General features: G+C 39.8%; 1 protein-coding gene across 2 annotated transcripts in view; it reads left to right on the top strand.

Annotated features, from left to right (window-relative positions):
• Positions 1–27838, top strand: part of Arhgap6 (Rho GTPase activating protein 6) — a 434012-nt gene that overhangs the window by 179824 nt on the left and 226350 nt on the right. Inside the window, exon 1 of one of the 2 annotated variants that reach the window (XM_042680438.1) lies at positions 12228–12328. The exons of the other annotated variant lie outside the window; for it this stretch is intronic. Coding sequence (XP_042536372.1) covers positions 12284–12328 — 45 coding nt within the window. The 5' untranslated portion in view covers positions 12228–12283. Of the gene's footprint in view, positions 1–12227; positions 12329–27838 lie in introns of those variants that run through there. 2 annotated transcript variants of the gene reach the window in all.

The following is a 27838-nucleotide window of genomic DNA, read 5'->3' as shown; positions in this document are numbered from 1 at the left end:
ACATAAAGACCAATGATTACAGCTTAGAATTTAGAGGTCTTGTAGTGAAACTGCCCACATACTGCAGCCTCTCCAGGCTCTAAATATTGTGAGCAAAAACATGCTATCACGGCCTGAAATAGCTGCCTATCTTCTCCTGAACCCCAAACTCCAGGAATGAAAGCCATTTCTAGACATCATTAATTGCTTACACTGCAGATCAGGCTGTCAGAATATATACTGGACATTTCTATTTCTTTCCCTCCTTCCTTCCTTCCTTCCTTCCTTCCTTCCTTCCTTCCTTCCTTCCTTCCTTCCTTCCTTCCTTCCTTCCTTCCTTTCTTTCTTTCTCTCCCTTCCTTCCTTTTCTTTCTTTGTGATTTTTCCTTGTTTCTGTCTTTTCTTCCTCCCTCCCTTCCTTCAAAATAAGTAATTATATTCTATACAATTCATTCATTTAACATAAATAATTCACTGTTTTTAGCATCTACAAAAGTGTACATCCATCACCACAAACAATTTTAGAACATGTTCACTAGCCCCAAAAGAATGTCCCCTTGGACTTCTGTAACTCTTCAACACCCCAGTCTCCAGTCCTGGGACATTACAACCAACTATTGGTCTCTGAATTTATGGATTGTGAATATGTTCTATAATCATATGTTTTGAATTCGGACTGGTTACTTTCAATTAGCATAGAAGTTCTTGGTGCATCATGTAACAGTTCTTCGCTCCTTTTATGGCCATGTAATCATCCATTGAATGGATAGATTTTATCTGTTTATAATTTATCATGTGAGGGGCAAGTGAGTTGTTTCCACCTTTTGGTTATTATGAATAATTGTGCTATGACAGTTTGCGACAAGTTTTTTGTGGATATATGTTTTCATTTTTCTTGGATATATAATCACAAGTATAATTCAGATATAGAAATTTATTTCATAAATCTAGCCATAATCTGTGTCCTTATACAACATCTACCCTTGCCTTTTTGTCTAACCCTCTAGGAAAATATGGACAAAGACTTAACTTCAAATCATTCATTACTGTCTTCATGTCCTACTTTAGTTTTATAGTCTATTCATTCAATCATTCCACTGCAGAATATGGTACTTAAAGAAATGCAAGCTGAGAACTTTGAAGTTGTTGCATTATCTGTTATGATGTACAAAACAGCTTTCATTTGTTTTACAGCTCAGATTTTCCTATCCACAGCAGGGACCTAGTGGCTAATAATTTTGTCAAGATAGGAGACAACAAAAAATTTTCTTGGTACAACTTTAATAATTTATGATATATATTTCACATGTTAATGTAAGAAAAAAGAATTCTATAGTTTTCTAAAATATAATTTAATGGGAGTCACTTATTCTAAGATCTTTGAAAGAAATCACGTGTAACCTATTCTTTTACTCTTAGACATGAAGATAATAGGGGAGAACGGTAGCAAATTGCTTATAGTTCTGAGTTATACTGAACAGGGCCAAGTGTTATGTTCAGTTCTGGATCTGATTCTTGCTCGATACTTCTATACTTAGGGATATTTTCCATCTTCTTTTAATATGAAGTTCAGAAATTCTGGCATTGTATCCTGTTAGCCTCATGACCTTGAGCAAGCCTCTTGACAAGCCTTTCTAAGCATCCATTTCTTTATATCATTACTACTGTTATCTGTGGTCCTCAGCCTTTGTTGTACATAATAACAACAAAGGGATATAGCTTAAAATGTCAGTGCAGAGTTGCTGCTCAAGGAGATTCTTATTCTATGTTTTGGAGAGGTCATCACAATCAATTTGCCAATGCCTACGGCCCTGAATTGCAGGCTTTCATATAGAGATTAGTCTTTTCTCTTTAGACATTTTTCTTCTCCTCCTGGCTTCTGAAAGGGAGGAGAAATCTTATGGTAAAGCTTTCCATATCTTCATCTATACTCTGTAAATGAACATAAGGAAAGATCTAAGTTGAATCATGAAAATGACCTAGTCTGATATTTAGATTCTGATTTATTAGAACGTATTTTAACCAGAGTAACTTTACCCATAAAGTAGACTTCTCCACTCTGGCATTATTGATAGTGGGGAAAGATCATCATTTGTTCTAGGTGGGAATCTGTCCTGTGCATTGTAAAAAGCTGAGAAGTATCCCTGGCCTTTAGCCACTACATACCAGTAGCAACGTCAGGCCTTTCTTTTCCTTCACCACTACCAAGCCTTCAAATTGCAACAACTAAAATGAACCAAGATGATACCAAATGTGCCCTGAAATTTGCCCTGACTGTGAACTAACTATCTTCATAAAACATGGCCTTCATAAAAAAATTTAAAAAACAAGGGGCTGGGAAGGTGGCTCAGTGGTAGAGCGCTTGCCTTGCATGCCTGAGGCCCTGGGTTTGATTCCTCAGCACCACATAAGCGAAAAGAAAAAAGCCAGAAGTGGTGCTGTGGCTCAAGAGGTAGAGCGCTAGCCTTGAGCTGAAGAGCTGAGGGACAGCGCCCAGGCCCAGAGTTCAGGCTCCACGACTGGACCTCAAAAAAAATTTTTTTTAAAACAACAACTAGGTTTGAATAGCCCTGGGAACACATGCTTGTAATCCTACCACTTGAAAACCTGTGTTCTAGGACAGACTGGTTATACAATAAGACACTGTCTGAAAACAAATCCAAAATCAAGCAATAAGAGAAATTAGGCACAGAGAAGTTTCCTTTGAGTGGTTTTCCTTGCACAGCAAAGCAAGAAAGCCTTTGCTAAATTGGTGCTCAACCTTTTTATACTAAGCAATTCTTGGAGATCTGGAGCTCTCTGGCTCATCTTCTATTTGTTGGATTAATGGGATACAGATAGGTTAAGTGACTTGGCAGGCGAGGCACATTCTGTTTTATTCTCCTTGTTTTATTACACTTCTTACAACAAAATTTTGGTGTTTGCCTTATATATGCTGATCTTTATCATAATCATAAGATAGATTTACAGGGAGAAGCACTACATATAAAAATGCTTTGAAAAACGCCAGTCACCAGAGTGATGCCAGGTGTTACCTTTTGTACTTCTGCTGAGCCTCTAAACTAATCAAGTTCAAAGGACTCCACAGTGATTGGTCAGTTTTAATCCTACAAATGGCCAAAACAGCCTGTTAGCATCTGAACAACTTGCTATGTTGAGGAGTTATGAGTCTCAGGCTCAGCTCTACTTTTCTAACTCTGGGGAAATTTCATCCTGTTTTTATTTTTTTTTCTTGGTGGGGGAAGCAGGGAGTTAAGGAATGTAAGACACCATATTATGAGTGTGAGATATACTACTAAGTAGAAATTATTCAAGAATGAATTTCTCATGTCTATAAAATTTTTCTCAATTTTGTCATTTGAAGCCAAATCGTACTTTGTTGTGGGTGCTGTCTGTCACATCGTAAGATGTTTAGCAGCATTCCTGGTCTCTACTCACTACATACAAGTGGCACTTCTCCCAAGTTGTGACATGCCAAAATAACTCCAAGCATTGCCAAATGTTCCCTTGGGGGCAAAACTATCCTCATTTGAGAACCACTGGGCTAGAAGATATGGGACAAGCACTGGTAAGTTAACAAATGAAGCCGACTTATCAAAGAGAGTCTACCTTGAAATATGATTTTGAGTCCAATTTCCATTTTTCCGTATGAACAGGCAACTTAAAATTGCAAAAAATAGCCGGGCGCTGGTGGCTCACGCCTGTAATCCTAGCTACTCAGGAGGCTGAGATCTGAGGATCGCGGTTCAAAGCCAGCCCAGGCAGAAAAATCTGTGAGACTCCTATCTCCAATAACCACCAGAAAAACCGGAAGTGGCGCTGTAGCTCAAGTGGTAGAGTGCTCGCCTTGAGCTGAAGAGCTGAGGGACAGAGCCCAGGCCCAGAGTTCAAGCCCCACGGCCGACCAAAAAAAAAAAAAATGCAAAAAATAAATATTTTCTTATGATATTTTCATACACATATAGCCAATGTACTTCAGTTATATCCATCCCTTTATTACCCTTCTCTCATTTTCTCCTCCCCCCAATTCTACTGTAATTCATTTTTCTTTGGTAAAAATCTAGATTCTACACATAAGAGAAAGCTATGATATTTGTCTTTCTCATCTGGCATATTTTGCTTATGATGATGAACTCAAGTTCTATCCATTTTATGCAAATAATAGTTTCATTCTTCTTTAAGAATGAATATATCTCACTTTCAAAAAATACATTCACCTACTGATGGTCAAAAGATTGATTCCACAACTTGGCTTTTGTGAATAGTTCTGCAGTAAATGTGTACAGGCCTCTCTAGACAATGCCGACTTTGATTAATTTTGATATATACTTGAAAGTGGAATAATAGGATCACATAATGACTCTATTTTTAGATTTTTGAGAAATATTCATACTGACTTCTATAGTGAATGCACAAATATTAATTTACATTTCCAATAATAATGTGTAAAAGAGCTTCTTTTCTTACCTCCATCCTCACTGGCATTTGTTTTTTGTTTTCTTGGTAATAACCATTTTGACTCATATGAAATGTAATCTCATTCTAATTAAACCTTTATGGTTAAACATTCTTTCACATCTTTATTGGCAATTAGTAGCTAGGATTACAGGTGTGTGTGTGTGTGTGTGTGTGTGTGTGTGTGTGTGTGTGTGTGTGTGTGTGTGTATTTTGTTTCAATCCTGGGGCTTGAACTCAGGACCCGGATGTGTTATTGAACTGTTTTGCTCAAGGCTAGCCCTCTATCACTTGAACCATAGCTCCACTTCAGCCTTTTGGTGATTCATTATAAATTATCAACTCTTGGACTTTTCTGTATGAGCTGGATTTGAACCATGATCCTCAGATCTCAGTCTCCTAAGTAGCTACAATTATAAGCTGCCGACACCCAGCTTGGTCTATATGTTGAGTTCTATTTTTATCTGGTCTATCAAGATAAACTGGTTTTATCAAATGTGTTTGGAAGCATTTCTTGCATTTCTGTTTTTAAATAGGAGGATTATTGGTATTAGTTCTTCTTTAAAGGTTGGTAAAATTCAACAATGAACTCATCTAGTCTTAGGCTTTTCTTTGTTGGAAGATTCCATCACTGGTTTGTTCTCATTGTTCATCTCCAGCATCTGCTGCCTGCACAGTTTAGAGGTCCCCAGTCATTGACTTTATGTTTGCAGAGTGCAAGCTTAAGCACCTATGGAGCTTCTCAAGTTTTCTTACATCCCTACAGCTGACAATTCTCTCCCTTCCCTATCATTTTGCTTAAAACTCCATATTAGGATTCATTGTTAGCTCTCCCTTGGCATTCTCCACCCTCCGTCATTTACACCAAAACGTTTCAGATTTATGGAGATACCGAAAAGTTCTGGGTGTCTCTAACCTGCTACCTTAGCCTCAACTCCCATTTACATCTTAGCTCCACCATTAACTAGATGTGCAAAAAAACAAGTTAATTACTCTCCTGGATAAAATAAAAGTTTCGTTTTCCTCACACTATGATTGTAAGAATCCAGCTTTGTTGCTTGTAAAGAGCCCTTGGCATAATGCTCAATAAGTAGTGGAATTGTTACTATTTCTTCTCATTATACTAGCACCTACAGTTTTGGCACTGTTGTGGACATTCTACAGGTTTTAGACACTTGAAACATCACAGGAAACGAAAGGTTTGGACTTGGAGGGGTAACAGCAATAAAGTAGGAACATTAGATTATAGATATAAATGAAAAGTCATTGCTTGGTTTTCAAGCTGTTATTTGGAAAGTCAGTTCTGGAAAATAGTGAGTTCTCCTTTTTTGCCTAATGACTCTTGAATAGAACATTTATTTTAGAAACATATCTCTGTGGGTCCTTTTTAAGGGCACTGTTCTCACTTCCTGGCAATGACTAGCAGTTCTTCAGTAAACATATCGAAATGGCCAGAGTAGAACAAAACACAGACACCATATGGAACCTATTGTAATGGTTGGCTTACCTTCACTGTCTTTCACTTGACTTCCTTCTCTGCATTCTCAGATCCTCACATATTAGCCCATGATCCTCTTTGAAGTAGATATTGAACCACTAGATAATAATACAAGGTTGTACCAGGACATACTCTTGTCACTAGTCTATCCTACATGAAGGCAGCTGCAGACACTCTCCTTGTGTCCACTTGAAATTCCTCATTTACTGATCTTGGTCGCAGGTCTATCTTAAGGCTCCTTAACTTGTCTCTTTAACTTGTCTCTTTAACTTGGAGAAAGCAGTGGATTCATTTGTTCTTCCTTGGACCTCTCCTGGCTACACAGCAAAATGGTATTTCCTGAAGTGGCATATATGTTTACAATCTGTGCACTGAGTTCTTCCCCTATTATGTTAAACTTCTCAGAGAAATGTCCCCTTCCCAAATACAACATGAAAATCCTTTGTTCCTGCTTGTGCAGGTGGGTCAAATTAGCAATGGTATTATTGGTGTCAGTGCCCCAGCAGGGCTGGAAAATCTCCCAGGATCACTTCCAGAAGACATGCAAATTTGGACCATGAAGACACTGAGATACTTTCAAGCTCTTCTTCCTGATCCAATTTCATCTTTGGAGCCCTGCAAAAAAGACTAAAAAAGAGTCAACTCTAAACTATTTCAACCTTTATATAAACTATGCTTCGTCTATTTATATGATAGTGTAAATAAAGATGTTAATTAATATAATCCATTTAGAAAACTGTGGGTGAACTCTCTAGCAATGTTAATGATAAGCATGCCTATGACCAGCAACGCAATTTCCAGAATTTCTCCCTCTACAATGTCATGAACATGTATGTAGGGAGATTTGCAATGTTTTTCACTAGTACATAATTGGATTGCACATAAAAGTACATCAGCAGTTCAACAGATAATGGTAACTGCAGAAAATACCACACAGATAGCAATGCATATAAGCAAGAAGTAACAACATGGATACATATTTGAAATATAGGGTTACACAAAAAATATAGATAGTATCATAACAAATGTATGGATTTGAGTATATAAAGATAGAAAACAATTACAAACTTTAATAGTCACTGATACATAACTTTCAAAAAGCAGTGATTCTCTATCAGCAGTGATTTTTTTTTTCTACTTCTGCACAAGAGGACAAGTCAATTGAAAACGTCTGCCGACATTGTTTTGTTGTTAATAATTAAAGGCCAGACATGCAGCTAAATATGCTACAATGCACAGGATGGCTCCACAATGGAGAATTGTGAGTCTCAAAATGCCAAAAGTACTGGGATTGTCAAACCCTGCTGTAAAAGCGAAGCAAGAAAGCAACTGTGTCTGACACTGGGAGGGAGGAGGAGTGCAGCTAGGAGATATGAGAGTCTGAACTATCAGCAATATTCTACTCCGTAACTCGGGTGAAGTTTAGATGGATGCTTGTTCTGTAATAATTCATTAAGTCATCTTAAGTCAACTTATGTGTTAACATTGTTTTTATTTATTTACTTAATTTATTCATTTTTTGGTCAGTTGTGGGGCTTGAACTCTTGGCCTGGGTGCTGTCGCTCAGCTCTTCAGCTCAAGGCAAGTGCTCTACCACTTGAGCCATAGTGTTACTTCTGGTTTTCTAATAGTTTATTAGAGATAAGAGTCTCATGGACTTTCCTGCCCAGGCTGGCTTTGAATTGTGATCCTCAGAACTCAGCCTCATAAGTAGCTAGGATTATAGGCATGAGCTACCAGTGCCTGGCTTGTTTTTATTTATTTATTTTTCACATTACAGTATGGTAAAGAGTTGGCTGGATGAGTACAGGATCATAATGAGTTTTAGAGAAGGCCTCATACCTATTCTGTTAACAGCATTGGGCCTATTCCAAGAAGGGCTCTATCCTTTGATCCTTGTGTGTGTGTGTGTGTGTGTGTGTGTGTGTGTGTGTGTGTGTGTGTGTGTGTGTGTGTGTGTGTGTGTGTGTGTGTGTGTGTGTGTGTGTTCAGCTGTTCCTAAAGTGTGAGGTTGAATTTGCTCTTTCAAATTTAATTAAACTTTTCCCAAAAGAAATTAACCACCTTTGGGTGAGTACCAAATGTGGAGATTATAGACAAGACTTTCAATGTCAGTGATCTGTAGAAAGGATCACGTTCAGTCTTGGAAATACTGTAATATTTGAGAACAAGAAGACATAGAAATTTTGCTCCTAGCATGACATGTACATTTCTCTTACAGGCGATGCTGGTACAGTGACTCATGGAGATTATTTTTAAGTCCCTTCTGGGAAGAATTATAAACATCAGAGAAAGTTTATTTGTTAAAAAAAGACTAAATCGAAATAAGCCCACAGTCAATGAATTGTATGAATCTCTAGTCTATCTGAATTGATGTTTATATTTTGCTTCTTGTTCCCCCTTTTTTTTCTCTGTCTCTCACCTAAATGATCACACTTGAACTTTGAAACCTCATGCTATGTAAATATATGGTTCCGTTGACATAGATCAATATCTAAACAGAGGATGCCCTTAAAAATATGTGTGCAGGGACTGGAATGTGGCTTAGTGGTAAAGTGCTTGCCTACCATGGATGAAGCCCTGGGTTCAATTTCTCAGTAGCACACATACAGTAAAAGCCACAACTGGCACTGTGGCTAAAGTGGTACAGTGCTAGCCTTGAGCAAAAGAAGTTCAGGGACAGTGACCAGACTCTGAGTTCAAGACCCAGGACTGGCAAAAATGAATGAATGAATGAATGAATAAATAAATAAATAACCAAGTTTTAAAAATAATAGAAAGATACTTGGAAGTAGGACGTACAAACAAGAAATTGTTATAAGTGTGGTGTTTAACATACTCGCTGAAATATATTTGAGAAAGATATGAATTTAAATTATTTAAAATTGAACAGACCTCTTAGAATTCAGCACAATCTTTTAGGTCCCTTCTTGATCCTTGAAAAAATGAGCTGAGAATTGAAGGGGAGAATGATTCTTTTTTTCCCATTTTTTTATAATAAGTTTTTTTTGTTGTGAAAAATACTGTACAGAGGGGTTACAGTTACACGGGCAAGGTAAGGAGTACATTTCTTATCAAGCATTGTTGCCTCCTCCTTTGTTTTTCCCCTACCATCCCTTCCCTCCCACCTCCTCAAGTATACTCCCTCCCCACTCCCCGCCTAAATTGTACTGTTCGTTTTTTCAACATAGTGTCTTAGAAGATGAAGTTAAATCTTTCCCCATAGACTGATGGCTTATTGACTTAAATGCTTTCTCCTATGTCACAAAACCCTTCTAACACAGGGGAAAATCAATTGCATTTGAAAATGTCTTGCCAACTTAGCAAAGACCCTTTAACAAGAACTATTCTAGAAAACAGAAGTCATTCTACAAAGTAAGTACACCATTTGAAAATAATGATTTCTTTTTGTATAATAATGTAATTTAGTGACAATAGACTTGTCAAGGGCAAAATGTGAGCAAAATCTATGATGACGCAGTTTTAAGACATGTCTTGATCAAGGGTAACAAGACTAGTGAAGGTTTTTTTAACCCCCAAGGAGTCACCTCACATTGCACGTGTGTGTGTGTGTGTGTGTGTGTGTGTGTGTGTGTGTTATAATCTCAACAGTGAAGCAGTCTTTGTAAGGAAAGGAAATTTTCACTTTGGGGTTTTAGAGAAACTTTGTGCCAATACAACAGAAGAAAAAGATCATTAAGCTGGAAATTTCATCTTTCTGAATAAACCACAGTAAAGCAAACGTCTCAAAGTGGACATATCATGGTCATTATACCTCATTTGCATGTATATGCCCTCCTTAGACTTTCCAATTGCAATTCAAAGCTGGGGCCAGTTCTCTGCCTCATTCTAAGAGTCTTTCATGGTTTTACTCTGAAAGTTGTTTTCAGAAGCAGATGACAATGAAAGGAAAGTAAGGACTTTGGTGTGTCATTTTTCCAGTTCTGCCTGGACATGTCACAGAGCAGGAAGTCCTCCACGGTGAATCAGCTTGCTTTGTGCTCCCTCACTCCACATAGCAAAGGCGAAATAGGCCCAGCAGTCTGCATGGGCAATAAGATTGAGCCAATCATTCAATCGACTTTATCTTAAGACAGGCAATACTTGGACTAGAAGCTCTTGTTCTTAGCAGGTGATTAATTTAAATTTAATTTACTTTTTATCACAGTGTACAATAAACATAGTGAAAGGTGAAAATTGCACCAATCTGAACTATCCTACACAGTGAATATGGATGTGCTCCAGCAAGTGCCTTACAGATCAAGAAAAGACCATTTTCAGCATTCCAGAATTTCCCTTATAATCTCTTCCCAGTCTATTCCATCATGTCCTTTGATAACTATTATTTGGACTTCTGCAACTGTAGATCACATTCATTCAGTTGCAGAAGGCATAAATGAAATCATACAGCATATTCTTGTGATTCATTTGTCCCAACCTAATGTTTGTGAAGTTGACTTATTGTGTGTATTGCTAACATTTTTCCTTGTTCATTGCTGAGTAGTATTCTGTTATGAACATACAACATGGAGTAGTGCACATTTAGGTTGATTTCACCGTGGGTATTGTTAAAGAGATTATGAACACTCTAGTTCATGACAAGGCCATTAGCATTCCTTTCTCTGTGTGTGCAGGAGTAGATTTGCTGGCTCTGAGGTTAGGCACATGAGCAGCTCTAGTATGTACAGCTATGTACAACTGAACTCTCTTCAGATTATCAAGTGTTAGTCTTCTTCAGGCTTTCTCCACCCCCTGTATTCACATTCCCAGTGCAGATTATAATCATGCTGCTAGTTATTTAAAAATAATTATATGCGAATGGATGATCCAGTTCATCTAAATTTTAAAGGTTCAAGCATAGGGGCCACATAATATCCCCCAGTTCCTACATCAGTGTATTTATAATGGTACCTTAAAGAATTAGCAGAAGCCACCCCCAAACCCACCTTCTACTTCATAGCCATCTTTCTTATGCATGGATTGATTAGTGACATGAGACTATAATCGGCATTCAGCCCCAGATGTGTTTGTCTGTACACACCTTGTGGAAGGGTGCACAATTCTGCAACTCGGGGAACTTTGTGAGTTGTTTGCCTGTATATTTGTCTTGGCTAGATTTTGTTTGTTTTTGTTGGTTGTGGGACCTGAACTCTGGGCCTGGGCGCTGTCCCTGGGCTCTTCAGCTCAAGGCTAGTGCTCTACCACTTGAGCCACAGCGCCATTTCTGATTTTCTGTTTAATTGGAGATAAGAGTCTCATGGACTTTCTTGTCTGGGCTGGCTTTGAACTGTGTTCCTTAGATCTGTAGCTAGGATTACAGGTGTGAGCCACCAGCGCCCGGCTTGGCTAGTTCTTTTAAAGGACAGATTCCAGGAGGACCAGTTTTCCTTGTGATAGTGATCCCTCGGGTGTGCTTAAAGTGATTGGGTTGACTTGATGGTGCTTGCAATGAGAGGGCGCAGTTTGCTCTGTTCCCCAATCTTTCCAATAATATCCTTTTCCGATCTGCACCCAAGAACTAAAGCATAAGGTCGCACCTGTAGCACTCTTCCTACTCAGCAGGATATATTCAGATCCATCCTGGTTCCAGTGCCAGCAAATTCTCCCGCACTTCCCCCTCCAGCGGATTTCCCCGCCGCAGGGCCTAGGACTTTGGAATTGGCTTGGCCCCTAGCAGCTGGGGTAGCCTGCACCCCAGCCTCCTCCCGGAGATAACACTCCGTAGTCTTTCTCAACCCCATCCTCGTCCTTGGTAAGGGTCCCAGCGTGGGAGATTCTCCCAAAGTTAGCGAGGGTTTTCCAAACGTCCAGACTCCGCCCACCCTGGGAGAAGCCTCCAATCGCCGCCCAGCGTGCCGCCCACACCTCCTTCAAACTTCCAGCCTGTGTCTCCTGCCTTCTCCAAGGCGTTTAAGCCTCAGCCCAGGCAGCTCAGGGTCCTAGGGACTGTGTGAGGAGCACCACGACGGCCCGGTGGGAGCTTCGGCGGGCCTGACACCTGTCGGGAGGTAGGGTGCGAGTGTGCTTAGTCGCTGCAGCTCCCCAACTGCTGGCAAGGGGCCCGGGGGACCAGCCAGGAGCGGAGAGGAAGGAATTAAACGCCCGCCCATCGCATCGCACTTGGCCGCACCCTCCCCCCCTCCCCCTGCACCGCCACTGGCTCCGCCACTGGCTAGGCTGCAGGACGCTGTGCCGGGGGCGCTTTGAACTGCGCTCGCTCAGCGCGCTCCGAGCGCAGCTTCCGCTCAGGGGCTTCACGGAGATGGCAGTGAAGTAAGCAGACCTCAGAGAGACACTCAGATCCCGTACTGCGCCACACAGCCTGCTGCTCGGCCAGGGCCAGGCGTGGACATGGGGGACCGTTCGTACCGAGAGAAGCCCCGGCTGCACTACGCGGTGAGTGTCCCGGCGAGCGGCCAGGCGACAGGGGGCGCCACTTAGCTAGCCTAGGCGGAATAGAGTGAGAGGGAAGGGGGTCTGGGGCTCGCTGGAGGTGCTGAGTTGTTGGGGTGTATAGGGAGACTGGGCACCTCCACCTGGAGTGCCACCTGCTCCAGAACTCACCTGCACTCCTCACGATCCCTTAGGGAGGCAGCCCGTGCACCCCAACTCAGCCACTTATTCTGTGGGCAAAAGCAACGTCCTGACCCAGGACCACAGGCTGTCCCCAGCAGCCTTGTTCGCTGGGGCTGGGCAAGTGTTTGATAGGATCTGTTGAAAGGACGGGGCCTAAATAGAGAGGGCTAAGCGGCAGTCAGGACCACCTAATGATTTGGGAATGTGACAGAGGAATTCTCTGGGGGAAATGTCCTAAGGTGCTTTGAAGTGGACCTGTTTGGCTGCTTGGAAAGAGAATGTAATTCTCCTTCCAAGATTTGGGGGGACAGAAGGTTGCCTACTATCTGCTTAGTATGACAGAATGCTGCGGAGGGGGGGGGGGGGATCTTCAGTTGCACACTCTCCTTTTCCTCACAGCCGACTTTTCTTCTCTCCGTTGACTTAAACATTCGAGGAATATTTATTGAGGGCCTACTAGGTGCCAGACACTGCGCTACGCACTCAGGATTGACCCCCAGAGAATGCAACAGATGAAAAAACAAAAACAAAAACAAAACAAAACCTCATGAGGTTTGCTCTTTTTTTTTTTTTTTTTTAAGAAGAAGGAGTCAACATTTCCACATTAATGACTAAACAGATCAAAGACAGATCAAGATTCTACACTGGGCTTTGTTTTGTTTTTGTTTTTTTTTCTTTTCTCTTTCTTTCTTTCTTTCTTTCTTTCTTTCTTTCTTTCTTTCTTTCTTTCTTTCTTTCTTTCTTTCTTTCTTTCTTTCTTTCTTTCTTTCTTTTCTTTTTGCTTTTAAAAGAAAGAGAAAGCAAGAAAGACCAAGCTCATTATTTTGTACTTTTAAGCTGTGTCATTTTAAGATGACACAATGCAGTTTTTCTGTCATCTGCTAATTTACAGAGTCTTCCTTGACATGATTTCCACTGTTGAGATTGAACATTCTGACTGCCAACTTTAAAAACAGGAGCAAAACAGGCAAGATGGAAAGTTGACAGGAGTAATCAATATTTATAATACCACATAGACAGTTATCTGTCTGGTATTCACCTCCTCCCAAATCTACTCCCTACATTAAAAAAAAGACACTTTTCTTTTTTCAAGAAAGGACTCAATATGGATAGGTAATAGGCTCAGATGTGCAGAAAATGACCCAGCTGGTTCCAGATGTGGCGCAGCCGATTGTGGGATGAGCCTGGGCACATTGTGAGCCTCCTGCATGTCACTTTCCTCTGCCGGAAAAATGAGCGCCTGAATTAGAGAATCCTTTAAGTCCCTTCCCAGGCTAAGGTTCTAAGAATACTGGCCCAGCCATAGTTATTTGCCTTGCAATGCCAAGTGAGACACTTGTAAGTGATTGGTGCTTATTCCTTTCTTCAGGGACACCCGCAGGCCAGACATTGATGTTTTAAAGTGGTGCTGGGTAATCAGCTTTCTGCAAAGGGGGCTTTGCACAAAAGAGGCTGAAGGATGTGTTCTCTATGAATGTGTACCCACTATGTTTTCTGCATTTAACTGTGTGCTTGTACCGTTTGATTTAGGATCTGACCTCTCTTTATGCCCATACCAGGGGAGGTAGGGGAGGAAAGGCAAGCACTGACTTCTTAATTTAAGAAAAAAATCAATGTATCTAGTCATTCTATGAGTAACTGTTGCCTCAATTATGCAAATACATCCAATACATAACAACATTTCAATTATTGTTTTCATTGAGCTGTTTTATTCTCCTAAAATCATAAGCTTAAGAGTCAAGATGATGGTAACATTTCCTCTTGAGTTCTGAAGATTTGTTGATGAAACAGCCCTTTGTACTGGCGCAGATTGCCATGCATGTCTATTTTGATTTAAGACTGTAAAAAGGAAGGTTCCAGAGGAAATTCATTCGGATTTCAGGTTGGAAGAAGTCACCTACCTGGGCTCTCTGACGCGTCTGTGCATCTTTTAGAAGAATAAAGCAGCCTCATTAAGCAGTCCCCGAATCAATCAGCTGGAAAAATGTTCTTTAATAAGACCTGTAGCTTTGCCTTTTTGCGTGTATGCCAATACCAGGGTTTGAACTTGGGGCTTTAGGGGCCGTCCTTAGCCGTTTTGCTCAACTTGACATTTTACCACTTGAGCCAAAACAACATTTTGGACTCTGATGGTTAATTGGACATCTCACAGACTTTCCTGCTGGCTTTGAACTGCCATGCTCAGATTGAAACCTCCCAAGTAGCTAGGATTACAAGTGTGAGCTAACAGTGCTTGAACTGTATTTTCATCTTAGCATCCTTGATGTTGGAAGATCAAATACTATCCTCTTTGTCTGCCTCATTCATTTGGATTTTGGTAATTCCACAGCTTGTTTTGCTTTTCAGCACAAATATTCTACCTACTAGGCTCAACTTGGTTTCCCCCCACTGTACATTATACTGGGGTCTGAAGTGGTTCTTTGGTTTCTATTTCAAGAAAATAATCACCCTCTTTGTGTCTTTGGTACATACTGACTCTTCTGAAATATTATCTAGGGACAAGCATTTCATGTTGTTCCTTTGGCCCAAAGTGAGGCTGCATTGAAAGAAATCAGTGGCTTACATTGTATTCATTCAACAAACATGTGCCAAGTGCCCATTATCTGCCAAGTATTTAATCAATTTTCCAAAGTATTTAAATAGTGGAAATATTGAGTTGCTATGGACACCTCGCTCCTCTTTTTTTAAATGGACACTACACATGACAGAGAGTAAAATATACACTTAAGTAGATAAGAATATTCTGCATTTCTACTATCAGTTATATCTTTTTCAAAATATACTACAACTGTCTTTTTGTTTTATCATCACAACAAAAATATGTGTTAGGAGCTAATGTTCTCTGAAGCATCCTCCCACGGTTTTCCCACACAGTTTAAGGCTGCCCCATCCTTCCAGCTGGGTGTTACCCTTGACACCTTTTGGTGGCCTGATCAAATTGCATTGGGAAGCATGTTTTGGTCACAACATGAAGTCAGAGTGAGGAGGAACTAGGGCACATTCTGGAGCTTTGACCCAAGAGAGAGAAGAGATGAGTACCTATACTAATTTGTAGCTGGGCAGGAGGTTGAGAGCAGTTGGCATGTAGGAGAGACGCTAAGACACTGAACCAGCCAGCCTTAGCTTCAATGATTTTTTTTGTTTTTTTTGTTTTTATTGTGAAAATACTGTACAGAGGGGTTACAATTACATGGGCAAGATAGTGAGTACATTTCTTATCAAGCATTTTAGCCTCTTCCTTTGTTTCACCTTCCCATCCCTTCCCATCCTCCCTCTCCCCCCCCCCCCCAATCCTCTCCCCACCCTAGGTTGTAAAGTTCGTTTTCGACATGACAACTTGTACTTCTCATTGTTGCAACAGGTCCACCTGTATCCTTATTTAAACGACTTGTTTTTCCCCTTCCCCTCCACAAATTATACCGACATCAAATACAGTGAAAGCAGGGGTTATACTGTGGGGGAGGGACAAGCTTCAATGATTTTTAAGGGGACTAGAGTATGAAAGGCGAGGATAGGAATGACTCTGTGGTCATCGCAACATTGTTCTATCATTGGCATGTACAAATTGGAGCATAGACCCTGTCTCGGTTGATTTTAGCAGCTTCAGATCCAGCTAGTGGATTCAAGTTTCTATTTTCTGGTTGAAGAAATCCAAAATCATAGCAGTAAATTCAAGGTGGCACAAAAATTGTTGATGACAGAAGCAAGAGTTTTTTCCAGGTGAGCTGATCAAACAGTGCTCTTTGGAGTCTGAGATGAACCATCTCTGTTGACATGGCTAAAATGATTGAACCCAATTATCCCTCTCCCTATTTCTTCTGTTAGAGTAACACATTAAGTCAGTGAAGCGGGGTCTTAGGTGATTTAATATGATTATCCACATTGTCAACTTGCATGGCCAAATATCTCTTCACTAAGACTCCACATAGAGCTCCCCGATGACCCAGCAATCCCACTTTTGGGCATTTACCCAAATGATCACAAGCAAGACCATACTAAAGCTACCAGCATAACTATGTTTATTGCAGCATTATTTACCATAGCTAAGATATGGAACCAACCCAGATTCCCCTCAGCAGATGAATGGATCAAGAAAATGTGGTATATACACACAATGGAATTCTATGCCTCCATCAGAAAGAATGGCATTGCCCCATTTGTTAGGAAATAGAAAGACTTGGAAAAAATTCTAAGTGAAGTAAGCCAGGCCCAAGGAAACATAGGTCCCATAGTTTCCCTTATTTGCAATAACTAGTATATGTCTGAGACAAGCAGAAAAGGTCAGATAAGATGATGGTAGGCAAAATGAACCCCAAGTTAAGGACTCAAATGTTTTTTTCTTTCTTGCTATTATGTCTAACACATTTATAAGATTATTTCTTTGTTGCATTGTATGTCCCTCCCCCACGGTATAACCCCTGTTCTCACTGTATTTGATGTTGGTATAATTTGTGGAAGGGAAGGGAAAAACAAATTGTTTAAATAGGGATACAGGTGGACCGATTGCACCAATGAGATGTACAAGATGTTATGTTGAAAATGAACAATACATCTTTGGCACGGAGTGAGGGGCGTGGGAGCATGGGGGAGGGAGATGGGAAGGGATGGGAAGGGGAATCAAAGGAGGAGGCAATAATGCTTGATAAGAAATGCACTCATTACCTTGCCCATGTAATTGTAACCCCTCTGTATGGTATGTTCACAATAAAAAAGAAAAAAAATCCCCCAAATTAAATATTCATTATGGTGATTCCATATCTTTATGTCTTTGTCAAAATCATTTTAAAAAGATCTGACTTGAAAGCTTGGCCTGGTAACTTCCTGAGGCCTAAACTGGTGTTCACTCTCACCAAAGGTAGGGACAGGCAAAAGATCTGTCTAGAAAAATCCACAATAAAATCTCCTAGACTGACATCATTTCTTTCTTTCTCTCTGGCATGTGGGAATCTAAGTGGGGATAATCTTCATTATGACTTGTTCCTCTTATCGCTTAGCAGAGTGTTGGGAATCCAGCAGGCTCTGAGGAATATGGACTGAGTGTCTAAATGAATCCCAGAGGTGAGGCTTAGGTTGGGACATCTCAAAGATGTTCATTCTCTTTCCTTGTACTTGGCTGACTTCTGAGTTCTTCTGTTGCTGACCTCACTTCCTGTTTGCTGCAGTCTCCCCACTATCTGTACTCTTGACCACAACCTCATAATGAGATATTAACTCTACCCAGCTCCACTTAACCCCTCCCTAAGGAGACTTCCAGAAGGGCTTAGCCACTTGCCCTGGTAGAGAGCCTCTTTTCACCCAGAAACAGGGAACTTTGCGCATGAATTTGCACATTGGCTCTCCAGGAACATCCAGTTTTCAAAGACTTTGAGATCATTAGGTTTACTTAATAATTCAGTGGTGTTGAATACAGAATATTCTTTGATAATTCTGAAAACCCAAGAACAAGGCACTGTATCAGGGTTGTACTGATAGGAATCCATTATCAACCATCAGTGGAGAGTTTAGAAATAGCATGTATTACTCCATTGGCTTAGCATTGTGTCTTCATAAAGGCAGGATAAATAAATGGGAGGCTTTCAAATCCCCTTAATTAATGCCTGTGCTACTTGTGGACACCTTATGTAACCTCCTCCATTTCAACCTGACTATTTTCTACTGTACTTGGAGCCTTTCTTAGATGAAGCATCTTTGGTCTAGAAACCCCATTATTGTAGGTAGCCTCCAGCTCCCATCTTCAACCACTCATTAACACCATTGCTATCTGAGAAGGAATGAGATCGGTTTGGGATGCTTCATAAGACACAACTTTTAATCATTTGGGAACAAATAAAAGAGTGTTTGCCTCATTGTTTCTGGTGACTTCGGATTTCTGTTATTCACTCTTCCTGTTTCAGTCATTTCGACAACCCTGGGCTGGAGGCACTTGACTCTCAACTTGGTTGTGATGTCTTGTCATAAGATGTCTTCACTGGACACCTGATTTTTCACTCCTGCTATATCATCAGACTCTCCAGTCGCAGGAAACAGTAAAATGTCAGTGAATAATTGACAAATGCAATTAATTTTACTTGACTTTCTCTCCTCTTTTCAGATACTATGATTCTAACCTTATTTTCAGATCATTTTTTCCTGATTTATTGTTCTTTTTTGTGGCACTAAGGGTTGAACTGGAGTCTCCAGCTTGATTTATTTTATTCTTATACATACCATGAACTAATAAAATACTTAAAGACAAATCAAATGCAATAATAAGGACAACCACCACATTTATTATGTGGTACTTTTTTTTTTTGTTGGTCGTGGGGCCTGAACTCTGAGCTTGGGTGCTGTCCCTCAGCTCTTCAGCTCAAGGCAAGCCCTCTACCACTTGAGCCACAGCGCCACTTCCAGCTTTTTCTGCTTATGTGGTGCTCAGGAATTGAACCCATGGCCTCATGCATGCAAGGCAAGCACTCTACCACTGAGCCACCTTCCCATCTCTGTAGTACTTTTTTTTAAACCTATGTGAGGACAGGTAGAAGGCCTTCCAAGTCTTCTTACGTAATCCTGTCTTCTTTCCCTCCCCCAATGAAGCACTGCCTGGTCACATTTTTATCCTTTTCATTCTGCAAAATTGACCATTTCATTCCTACCTAAGACCTTGATGCCTGCTGTTCCTTCTGCCTGCCTGCAATGTTCGTTGTTTGGTATGCTCTTTTGCATCCTTCAAATTGTAGCAAGTATGTCAGTTTCCCTGACTGCTGTCTCTGAGGTGTTTCTGGTCCCACTCCCTTACCACCAACCAATCAGATCAGATGGGCTTCTGCCTTCATTATTTGCATCACTACTTGGGATTAGATTGCATAGTCAGTATTTCTCTCCTCAGAGTAGTGCGAAAGCTTATTCAGGGAAGCAAATCGATCATCTTTTCCTATCATGTTCCCCCTGCCCACGGCACGCTCTAGTGCAGGTTAGGCAACTTCCTAAGTATTTATGAGTAAGTTCATTTAGTTACCTGGTTGTTTTTTTTACCTGTTATACTACGAGTTTCCAAAATTAGCACTTTATCAGTTGAAAATTGTAGAGGGAGAGAAAGAGAGTCTTCGAGAGACAGAAACAGGGAGACAGATAGACATTGTACAAAATATTGCCTTCAGGGTTTCCCCCCTAATTTTTAATAAATGAGAATCTCTAAGGGTTTGATTTGCTATCACTAATCTGAAAAAATGTGACCAAATTTTACACTGCAATTACCAATGTCTCCCAACAGATACAAATGATTGAATATTGTTTTAAAATATCTTCTCTTTTCTCACTTCTGGTTCTAACATTATATTCCAAAGATCATTTGTGCCAGATTTATTTTATTCTTAAATACATTGAGAATACTTAAAAAGTTAACAGATAGAGGGCTGGGAAGGTGGCTCAGTGGTAGAGCACTTGCCTTGCATGCATGAGGCCCTGAGTTCGATTCCTCAGCACCACATAAGCAAAAAGAAAAAAGCCGGAAGTGGCGCTGTGGCTCAAGAGGTAGAGCGCTAGACTTGAGCTGAAGAGCTGAGGGACAGCGCTCAGGCCCAGAGTTCAGGCCACGACTGGACCCAAAAAAAAAAGTTAACAGAGAAAATGAAATGATAAGCAGTATCACCAGGTATTGCATGGTACTGCGTTCTCTATGTGGTAACAACTTAAATGTGAATTTGAGATACATCACAGTACCAAAAAGTTAGCTATAAAGGATATGGCTACTTTGTTCACTCGAATATGGTTCTTGTTACCAAGGATTCCTTGACTTCTGATCTGCTTCGAAGATGCCATGACCCTTTAAGATGAAAATCTGTTGGGATTTTCTTCCCTACTTGGCTGACATATTCTTAGAACTTTTCTAATTTGAAACATTTTTATAGTAACTTTGGAGTGTTTGGGGTGTCAGCTCAATTGGGCTTCTGAAATGAAGTTTTTAGAAGAATTTGGAGTTATGGCTTTGAAGGCAAGTTGCTATGGAAACAGAAACAGAAGTTTAAGTGAATAAACTTTAAAAATATGTTTTGAATGACCCCTTTCTGCAGCTGACTGAAATATCTGGCAAAGAAATTGTTGAAGTCAGTACAACTGAAATGAAAAGCATCTTGCCATTTGGGGCGCATTTTAGCTCTGTGTTTGCTAAGCAACCTCATGCTGGTGGGTGCTACTCCATAGGTACTAATCTCTGGAGATTACTCTAGGTCCCTAGCATGGTGGTGCCATTTAATTCAACCCACAGAGTAATCATAGTCTAGCAAAGAAATGAAATGTTGAGGTTGCTATAAGAATTTGAAAACAGTATCACTTAGTATTTCCATAAGTATGCACATGACTTTCAACAATGCTATTAGTACTAGGATGGCATTTTTTTGTCAGTCATAGGGCTTGAACTTTGGGCCTAGGCACTGTCCCTGAGCTCTTCAGTTCAAGGCGAGCGCTCTACCACTTGAGACACAGCACCACTTCCAGTTTTCTGGTGGTTAACTGGAGATGAGTCTCATGAGGGCTGGGAAGGTGGCTCAGTGGTAGAGAGCTTGCCTTGCATACATGAGGCCCTGGGTTCGATTCCTTAGCACTACATAAGCAGAAAAAGCCAAAGTGCTGCTGTGGCTCAAGTGGTAGAGAGCACTAGCCTTGAGCTGAAGAGCTGAGGAACAGCACCCAGGCCCAGAGTTCAAGTGCCTCCTTGTTTGGGGTTTTCTTTTTTGTTTGTTTGTTTGTTTGTTTGTTTTTATTTTTGGTCCGGCCGTGAGCCTGAACTCTGGGTCTGGGCGCTGCCCCTCAGCTCTTCAGCTCAAGGCTAGCGCTCTACCACTTGAGCCACAGCGCCACTTCCGGTTGTTTTTTTTTCTTATAGGTGCTGAGGAATCAAACCCAGGGCCTCAAGCATTTGTTCGGGGTTTTCTTACATTATGAAGGGCCCTAATTTCCTAAGCATCCTGGGGACTCCCCTTTCCCATGGATTATTTTAATTAGCACATTTAATATAGTCATGTGCTATTCCATCTCCACCCATATGGAGTATACAAGCCTATATGGATATTCATATTGGAAACCTGTTAAAGGATTTTTCACTTAGTAGATGGTGGTATGTTTTACAAACATATTTTAGTTAATTTAATATGGGATGTTCCATACTTAATTCAGAAGTGGTCGAGTCTAAATTTATTAATGTAAATGAGGAAATTACCATTTTTCCCTATGAGCCCATGAAGATAGTCTAGTGTAATTTGTTTTACAATGAGATGGCAAGAATTCAGTTAGCTTTTTCTGATTGGTGGATGAAGAGTTTTAACCCTTAAAGTTACGCAGCAACACATACAAGTTCACTGGTGCTTCACTGAAAAGTGATTGCTTTGGATCTGTGCTATGTAAGGAATAATTGCAGCTGAAGGCTACTGTTGACCCACCCTGGACCCCATTTCAATCTTCATTGCAGAAAATGTCTCTCATTGTTACTTCTTCCTTGAGAGCCCTGAGTTTCCACTTTCACAATATCCATTTTGTTTGCAATTGCTCTTTGAAGACCATATTTATGGCAAAACTAGAAAATTCAAAGGGGCAGGGGCCAGAACCATGGACCTTTTAGTGACTGTATATCCTTAGCCAACTCTAGTATGTGCCTCATGCCTCGGATGTGCTTGAGTGTCACTAGAATTAATCAATTAAAACTCTTTTAGAAATAGTCTCATAAAGTAATGATAATAGCCAGTCTTTATCAGGAGGTTCTGTGAGTCCTACACAATCTACATATATCGTTTCAATCCTTAAAAGGATGCTATGAGGTTGGTACCATTATCATCCACATCTAAAAGTTGAGGAAACTGAGACATTGATTTTGTATGTTTCAGAGCCACATAGCATTGAGTGATCGGACTATGACTCAAATCCTTGTCTGTTTCTTTGACTAATGCTCTGAATGTTTAGCCACTCCATAGTTTATTGTTAAAGTGTCATTGGCTTGAGGTTACCCTTGATGAAATGCTTTTTAAAGTTTTTATTTTTTTTAATTTAAACTTTATTGTAAAGGTGATGTACAGAGGGATTACAGTTACATAGGTCAGGGAATGAGTACATTTCTTTTTGAACAGTGTCACCTCTTCCCTCATTTTCTCCCACTTTTCCCCCTCCCTGCCCTCCAAGTTGTAAAGTTCATTTCCAATATGGTGTGCTTTTTAAGTTTTTTAAATTTAATAATAATAATAATTTTAATAATAAATTTAATAATAACATATCCCATCCTAGTCTAGAAAACCACTGACTTGTTCTCCATAACATGACATCTTTTGAAATTATTTCCACTGTCCTTCCCACTCACTAGGACGTTTCCTATCTCCATTGATCATTTATGTCAAAAAGGCCCAAACATAGCGAGAGAAAGTTAGGTGAATTGGTAATGAGATCAGAGGGAAAAAATCTTTTGATATTCTCCTTATCGGCACTGTATGTACATACACAAATAAAGAACATCCTGTCTTGTCTTTTCAGTTGAGTGTCATGATTCTATCATTTTCACCCCTGTGTTTTTACTAGGAAAGTGCTTTGGATTGAATCATGGCATTTTAGTCTCACCTGAATTCTCCAAGCTCCCTCTTTGCATGGCCATTCTAATGAAACATCCATTTCAGGAATGATACCGCGTGGTTGAACTTGCAATAGCCTGGAAAAGGTCCATGAGAGCTGGCATCCTGTCCTCATCACCGTTTTCCCAAAGTATTTATGAACCAGGATAAACACAAGTCCCACATGGATTTGTGGTGAATCTTGGCAGCCCTGTGTTATACAAACCCTAGCATTTATGGCACACATGCATTCCAATTCATTCATTTTAAAGGGAGTGGCAGTTCATAGACCTCTCTTGGGGAAAAGTTTGACCCTTATCCAAATGAACTGGTTGAAAAAATGCATAGTAGATTTTTTTTTTCAGGATGGCTGCAGAGTGAAGCCTTATCATTGGGACACAGTTAGAAAGACTTCCTGCATTTATTTGGTTCCCACCATTTATAAAGGTGTCAAAAGTGCTGATGCTGTCAGATTCTGCAAACATAGGCACACTATCACTGGATACTTCTGCTATTGTAGTTTTGCTATATGATTATGCCTTGATCTGTATTCAGAAGGGAGAATATTTGTTAGAACTTAAATGTATTGAGCTCAGACTATTTTCAACTAGGAAGGCAAATAAAATACCACCTTGTTAGTACTAAGCATGAACCATTATAATGTTTTTTAAAGGAACATGTAGTCTCTTGTTGGGCATCAAAGGAAAACTTGGATTTAGGGAATCATGGAGTTGTTTATGATATGTCTAGACTAAGAGGGGCATATTTTTATTTACAGGATCACTAGAAAGGAATAAACTACAGAACACACATGCATGCACATAGGCACATTGCTGCTTTACTTTATAGTTGTGTTGTCTAAAATGTGGAATTCTGAAAGTTAAGCTACTGACGTACAAATACTGTAAAACAAATACTCTGACATGCAGCGCCTTCAAACAACCATCACCTATCCTATATGGTCAGCTGGTTGGCTTATGTAGGCAGAGTTCATCTGTTTAACCTGCAGTCCAGAAATCAGTCTCACAAGATAGAGCTCATGTTAGTCCCCACTCTTGGGTGTTTATTCAGAAGCCCTGGCTCATGGGGCAGCATCTACATGGAGAAGTGTAGTGATGTGATGGCAGAGACACAAGGTGTCAAGTAAAATCAACCCAAAAGTTTTAAAGCATAAACAGGGATCTGACATACTGTTGTCTCTGCTCACCTGTCATTGTTCCAAGGCAAGTCATATTTCCAAGCTAAAGGCTGATGAACAGGGAAAATATACTCTTTCCATGATGGGGCCACAGGAAAGGTGTAAGTGCAGGGAAGGATGAAGAAATGGGGGTATTTGTCACTTTATCACAGATGAATTTAATTCTCCTGAGAATTATGCTGTTTGATTGTTCTTTTTAAGAAAGCACAAATCAATGTATCCCAGATTTTCCTTCCAACTTAAGGCAATGAGTACTTCTTCTAATGGATATCAATGTATATTTCATTATGACTGAATTATAAAACAAAGGTAGGATTTTGGGTTTCTCCCACTTCTATCAGTCTTTCCAAACGCATAGTAATTGGATACAGATAAATATGAAGGGAATATTATAGAAATACACTAGACTGGATGGGGTTCATAGTTTTGCAGAATTACCACAGTCTTTCCTGATTCCTTGGGCTTAACAGCTTTGGCTCCTCCAACTAGCAAAAGTGAAACATTCAGAATCCTTGCCTTAGTGACCTTTCAAATTAAATTTTTAATGAACAAACATATATATGTTTATATAATATTTGTGGTGTACAGCTTCATTTTTAAACTATGTATGCTATGCACTGTGGGATATCTAAATCAGTGTAATTAACATATCCATGACCTTGCTTACTCTTGCAATGAGAATACTTGAAGTCTTCTTAGTTGTCTAATATATAATTCAGTGTTACTCTCTATAGTCATCATTTAGTGTGAAATTTTTCTGAAAACAACTCCCTGGAGATTTGTAATTTGCTTGTATTTACTAGTATCAGTTAAGGCTTCTAAGCAAAATATATGTAGCTCCTGTTTGAGAATCTAGAAGAATTTATGGATGATTTATAATAGGAAGACAAATAGATTAATCCTTTAGGATGAGGAAATCATATACAATGATTTGACAAACCCTTGGCTAATTTTTTAAACCAATTTTGACAGGTTAATGGATAAGCTAAATTAAAAATAATACACATAGAGAAAATCTCTTCTCTTTGTAGTTTAAAAACGTTTGTCTTGTCTTCTTCCATTATAGCAACTTAATTAGGCATGTACAAAATTCTACTTTTTGCTCAGTTTGTTTTGTATATGACCACAACTAGTAAAAAGTCTATAAAATTGTAGTAGATTGGCTGAGAATGTGGCTATTTAACATGCATGAAACCCTCAGAACCACATACACCAAAAAAGCCAGAAGTGGAGCTGGGGCTCAAGTCGTAGAATGCTAGCCTTGAGAAAAAGAAGCTCAGAGGCAGTGCCCAGGCCCTGAGTTCAAGCCCCAGATTGGCAGAATATTGCAGTAGATCAGCTCATAAATTGGGTGTCAGGAAGCTGGAGACTACTGCCTCCTTGAAGTGCATTTTGTGAGCCTACAATGTGCAGTTTTACATTTTTAGATGATTGAAAAAGCCAAAGGAATATTTTATGCCATGTGAAAAATTATATGAATTGCAACTTTTTGTGTCCATAATTAAAATTTTATTGGAACACAGCCACACACATTTGTTTTTCCATTGTCTGTGGCTGTTTTCCCGCTATAACAGAAGGGTCCACAAGTTGCAACAGACTGAATAGCATGCAAAGGCTAAGATACATACTATCAGGCCTTAACAAAAAGGGGACTATCATTGTCTGTCATTGGTTTAAAGCAGTCAAATTACTGTAGATCCTATATATAGATCTATGCATGTTTTATAAGAACAAGGTGGTCTTCTCTTGAATAAAAAGATGAGTATGTGTATATCCATCTATATCTATATCCGTATCCATATGTATCTACATAGTATCTGAAACTTATAGGCCTTATCTGATCTCTAAGTCACCAGAATATCCTTTGGATTTAAGTTATAAATAGCATTCCTTCCCATGGTCTATTTGATAAATATTCTAGGCAAAATCTTTTTAAGTATTGCTAGTTTCACAGGTTCAAAGTAGGAAGTTAAACTCATGGATTTAAAATGCTGATTCTTCTTGTTTATGCACTTGAGGTTTCTATATTACTGTATCAGGAACTCCATCAGAGGAGAGAATGTAAAGAATCTCCAAAGGCTCTCCCTGAAAACACAACTACTCTGTTCATTCAATTCTGTATAACTGGTTGAGAGCTTTGCCACAGAGCTGGAGGGGTGAGAGCGCTTAGTCTTACCCATGAAGCTTGTGTTTTGCCAAGGGATGTGGCCTGTTCTTACACTTTGTGATGTTTCTTTTGGCTGACTCTTCCACATTCCTATGACCCTTTGAATGGAGAAGTCTTAAAAGCTTTAGCTCTATAACATGGCCTCCTGCTATCATTTCCTGCAGGTCTTGTCTCAGATCTCAGCAGCTTCCTGTGTAAATGCCACCTTGATGTCTTCTGAGAGTCACAGTCATAGCCTCCATCATATTTGAAGCATAATGACAAATCTCATTGGATTCTACAGGAAGATGAGCTTGGAATTCTCATTGATTCCGAAGCAAGGGGATAGGTGGGGCACCACCAGGGAACCAGGAAAATACCCCTAAGGGTGGGGATCAAATGACCTTATAGGAGGAAATTCCTGTTAAAAATAGAAACCAGGTCAGCCCCCTTTGCGAACCACAGCATACTAGACTTGAAACTCTCAACCTGTAGCCTGTGAAGGCTGCTATCAGAACACTATGAATTCACATGAAAAGGAGATTGTATTTTATGATAGCAATTAGGTGGTACAATCTCAAACTGAAGCATGTTTATTTTCTTTCACAGTTGTGCTATGTTGCAGAGTAGTGCAGAAACGACTCCATTTCATAGAGTTGTCATGTTGACCAGTGGTTCACTCTCTAGCATAGAAAGCCATTTTAAGAACAGTTCTTTCTTGAAAACTGTGATACACACATATCTTGGTGAAATCATCCAGTGTGCCATGATAAGAATTTTCCATTAGTGAATAAAGGAGAAAGGATTATTTTGTAGACACTGCCTAATATCCCCTCATTAATTAAAGTACCTCCTTAAAATGAAAGCTCTGTAGTTAACCCGTAATATTATCAATTGGCTAGGGAAAAAATGGTGGCTTTTAAAAAATTACTCTAATTTCCAGATTATCTTTAAAAAGAGCTTAATATCCACAACATTCTCTGTACCCATTGCAAAGCTGTGGATCACGATGTCATTTTGAGAAATTTCCTTTGCTTGCTTCAGCCTGTGATCCAAATTTGAGGGAGTTTAAAACTGCTCAGTTGTGTCTGCAAATCACATAAATGTGTGCTAAAAAGTATTTTCAGATTTGGAGTGAGTGTGGTTTGAAATAGAGTAGGCTTGAGAATTTTGACTTTGTATATGTCATGATGAAAAATTGCTGTTAGTTGAGTGTCACAAATTTTAAAATACCATACATTGCAGTGGGAAGACATTGATAGTACTGTTTTCCAAGTATTTCCTGAAAACTAAAAGAACAATCCCACTGCAGAAGTTGAGTTTTGATAAGGAGAGAGATACATTTGGGTATATATTTTGTATGTGTACAAACACGTAATGCCTGTGCATATCATCATAGAGATAGAAAGTAGACTTGTGGT

Source organism: Dipodomys spectabilis, unplaced genomic scaffold (genome assembly GCF_019054845.1).
Source record: "Dipodomys spectabilis isolate Male_0828 unplaced genomic scaffold, ASM1905484v1 ptg000061l, whole genome shotgun sequence".
In the NCBI taxonomy this organism is placed as follows: domain Eukaryota; kingdom Metazoa; phylum Chordata; class Mammalia; order Rodentia; family Heteromyidae; genus Dipodomys; species Dipodomys spectabilis.
The sequence above is the reverse complement of the archived record's forward strand: the minus strand, read 5'-3'. Positions and strand labels throughout refer to the sequence as shown.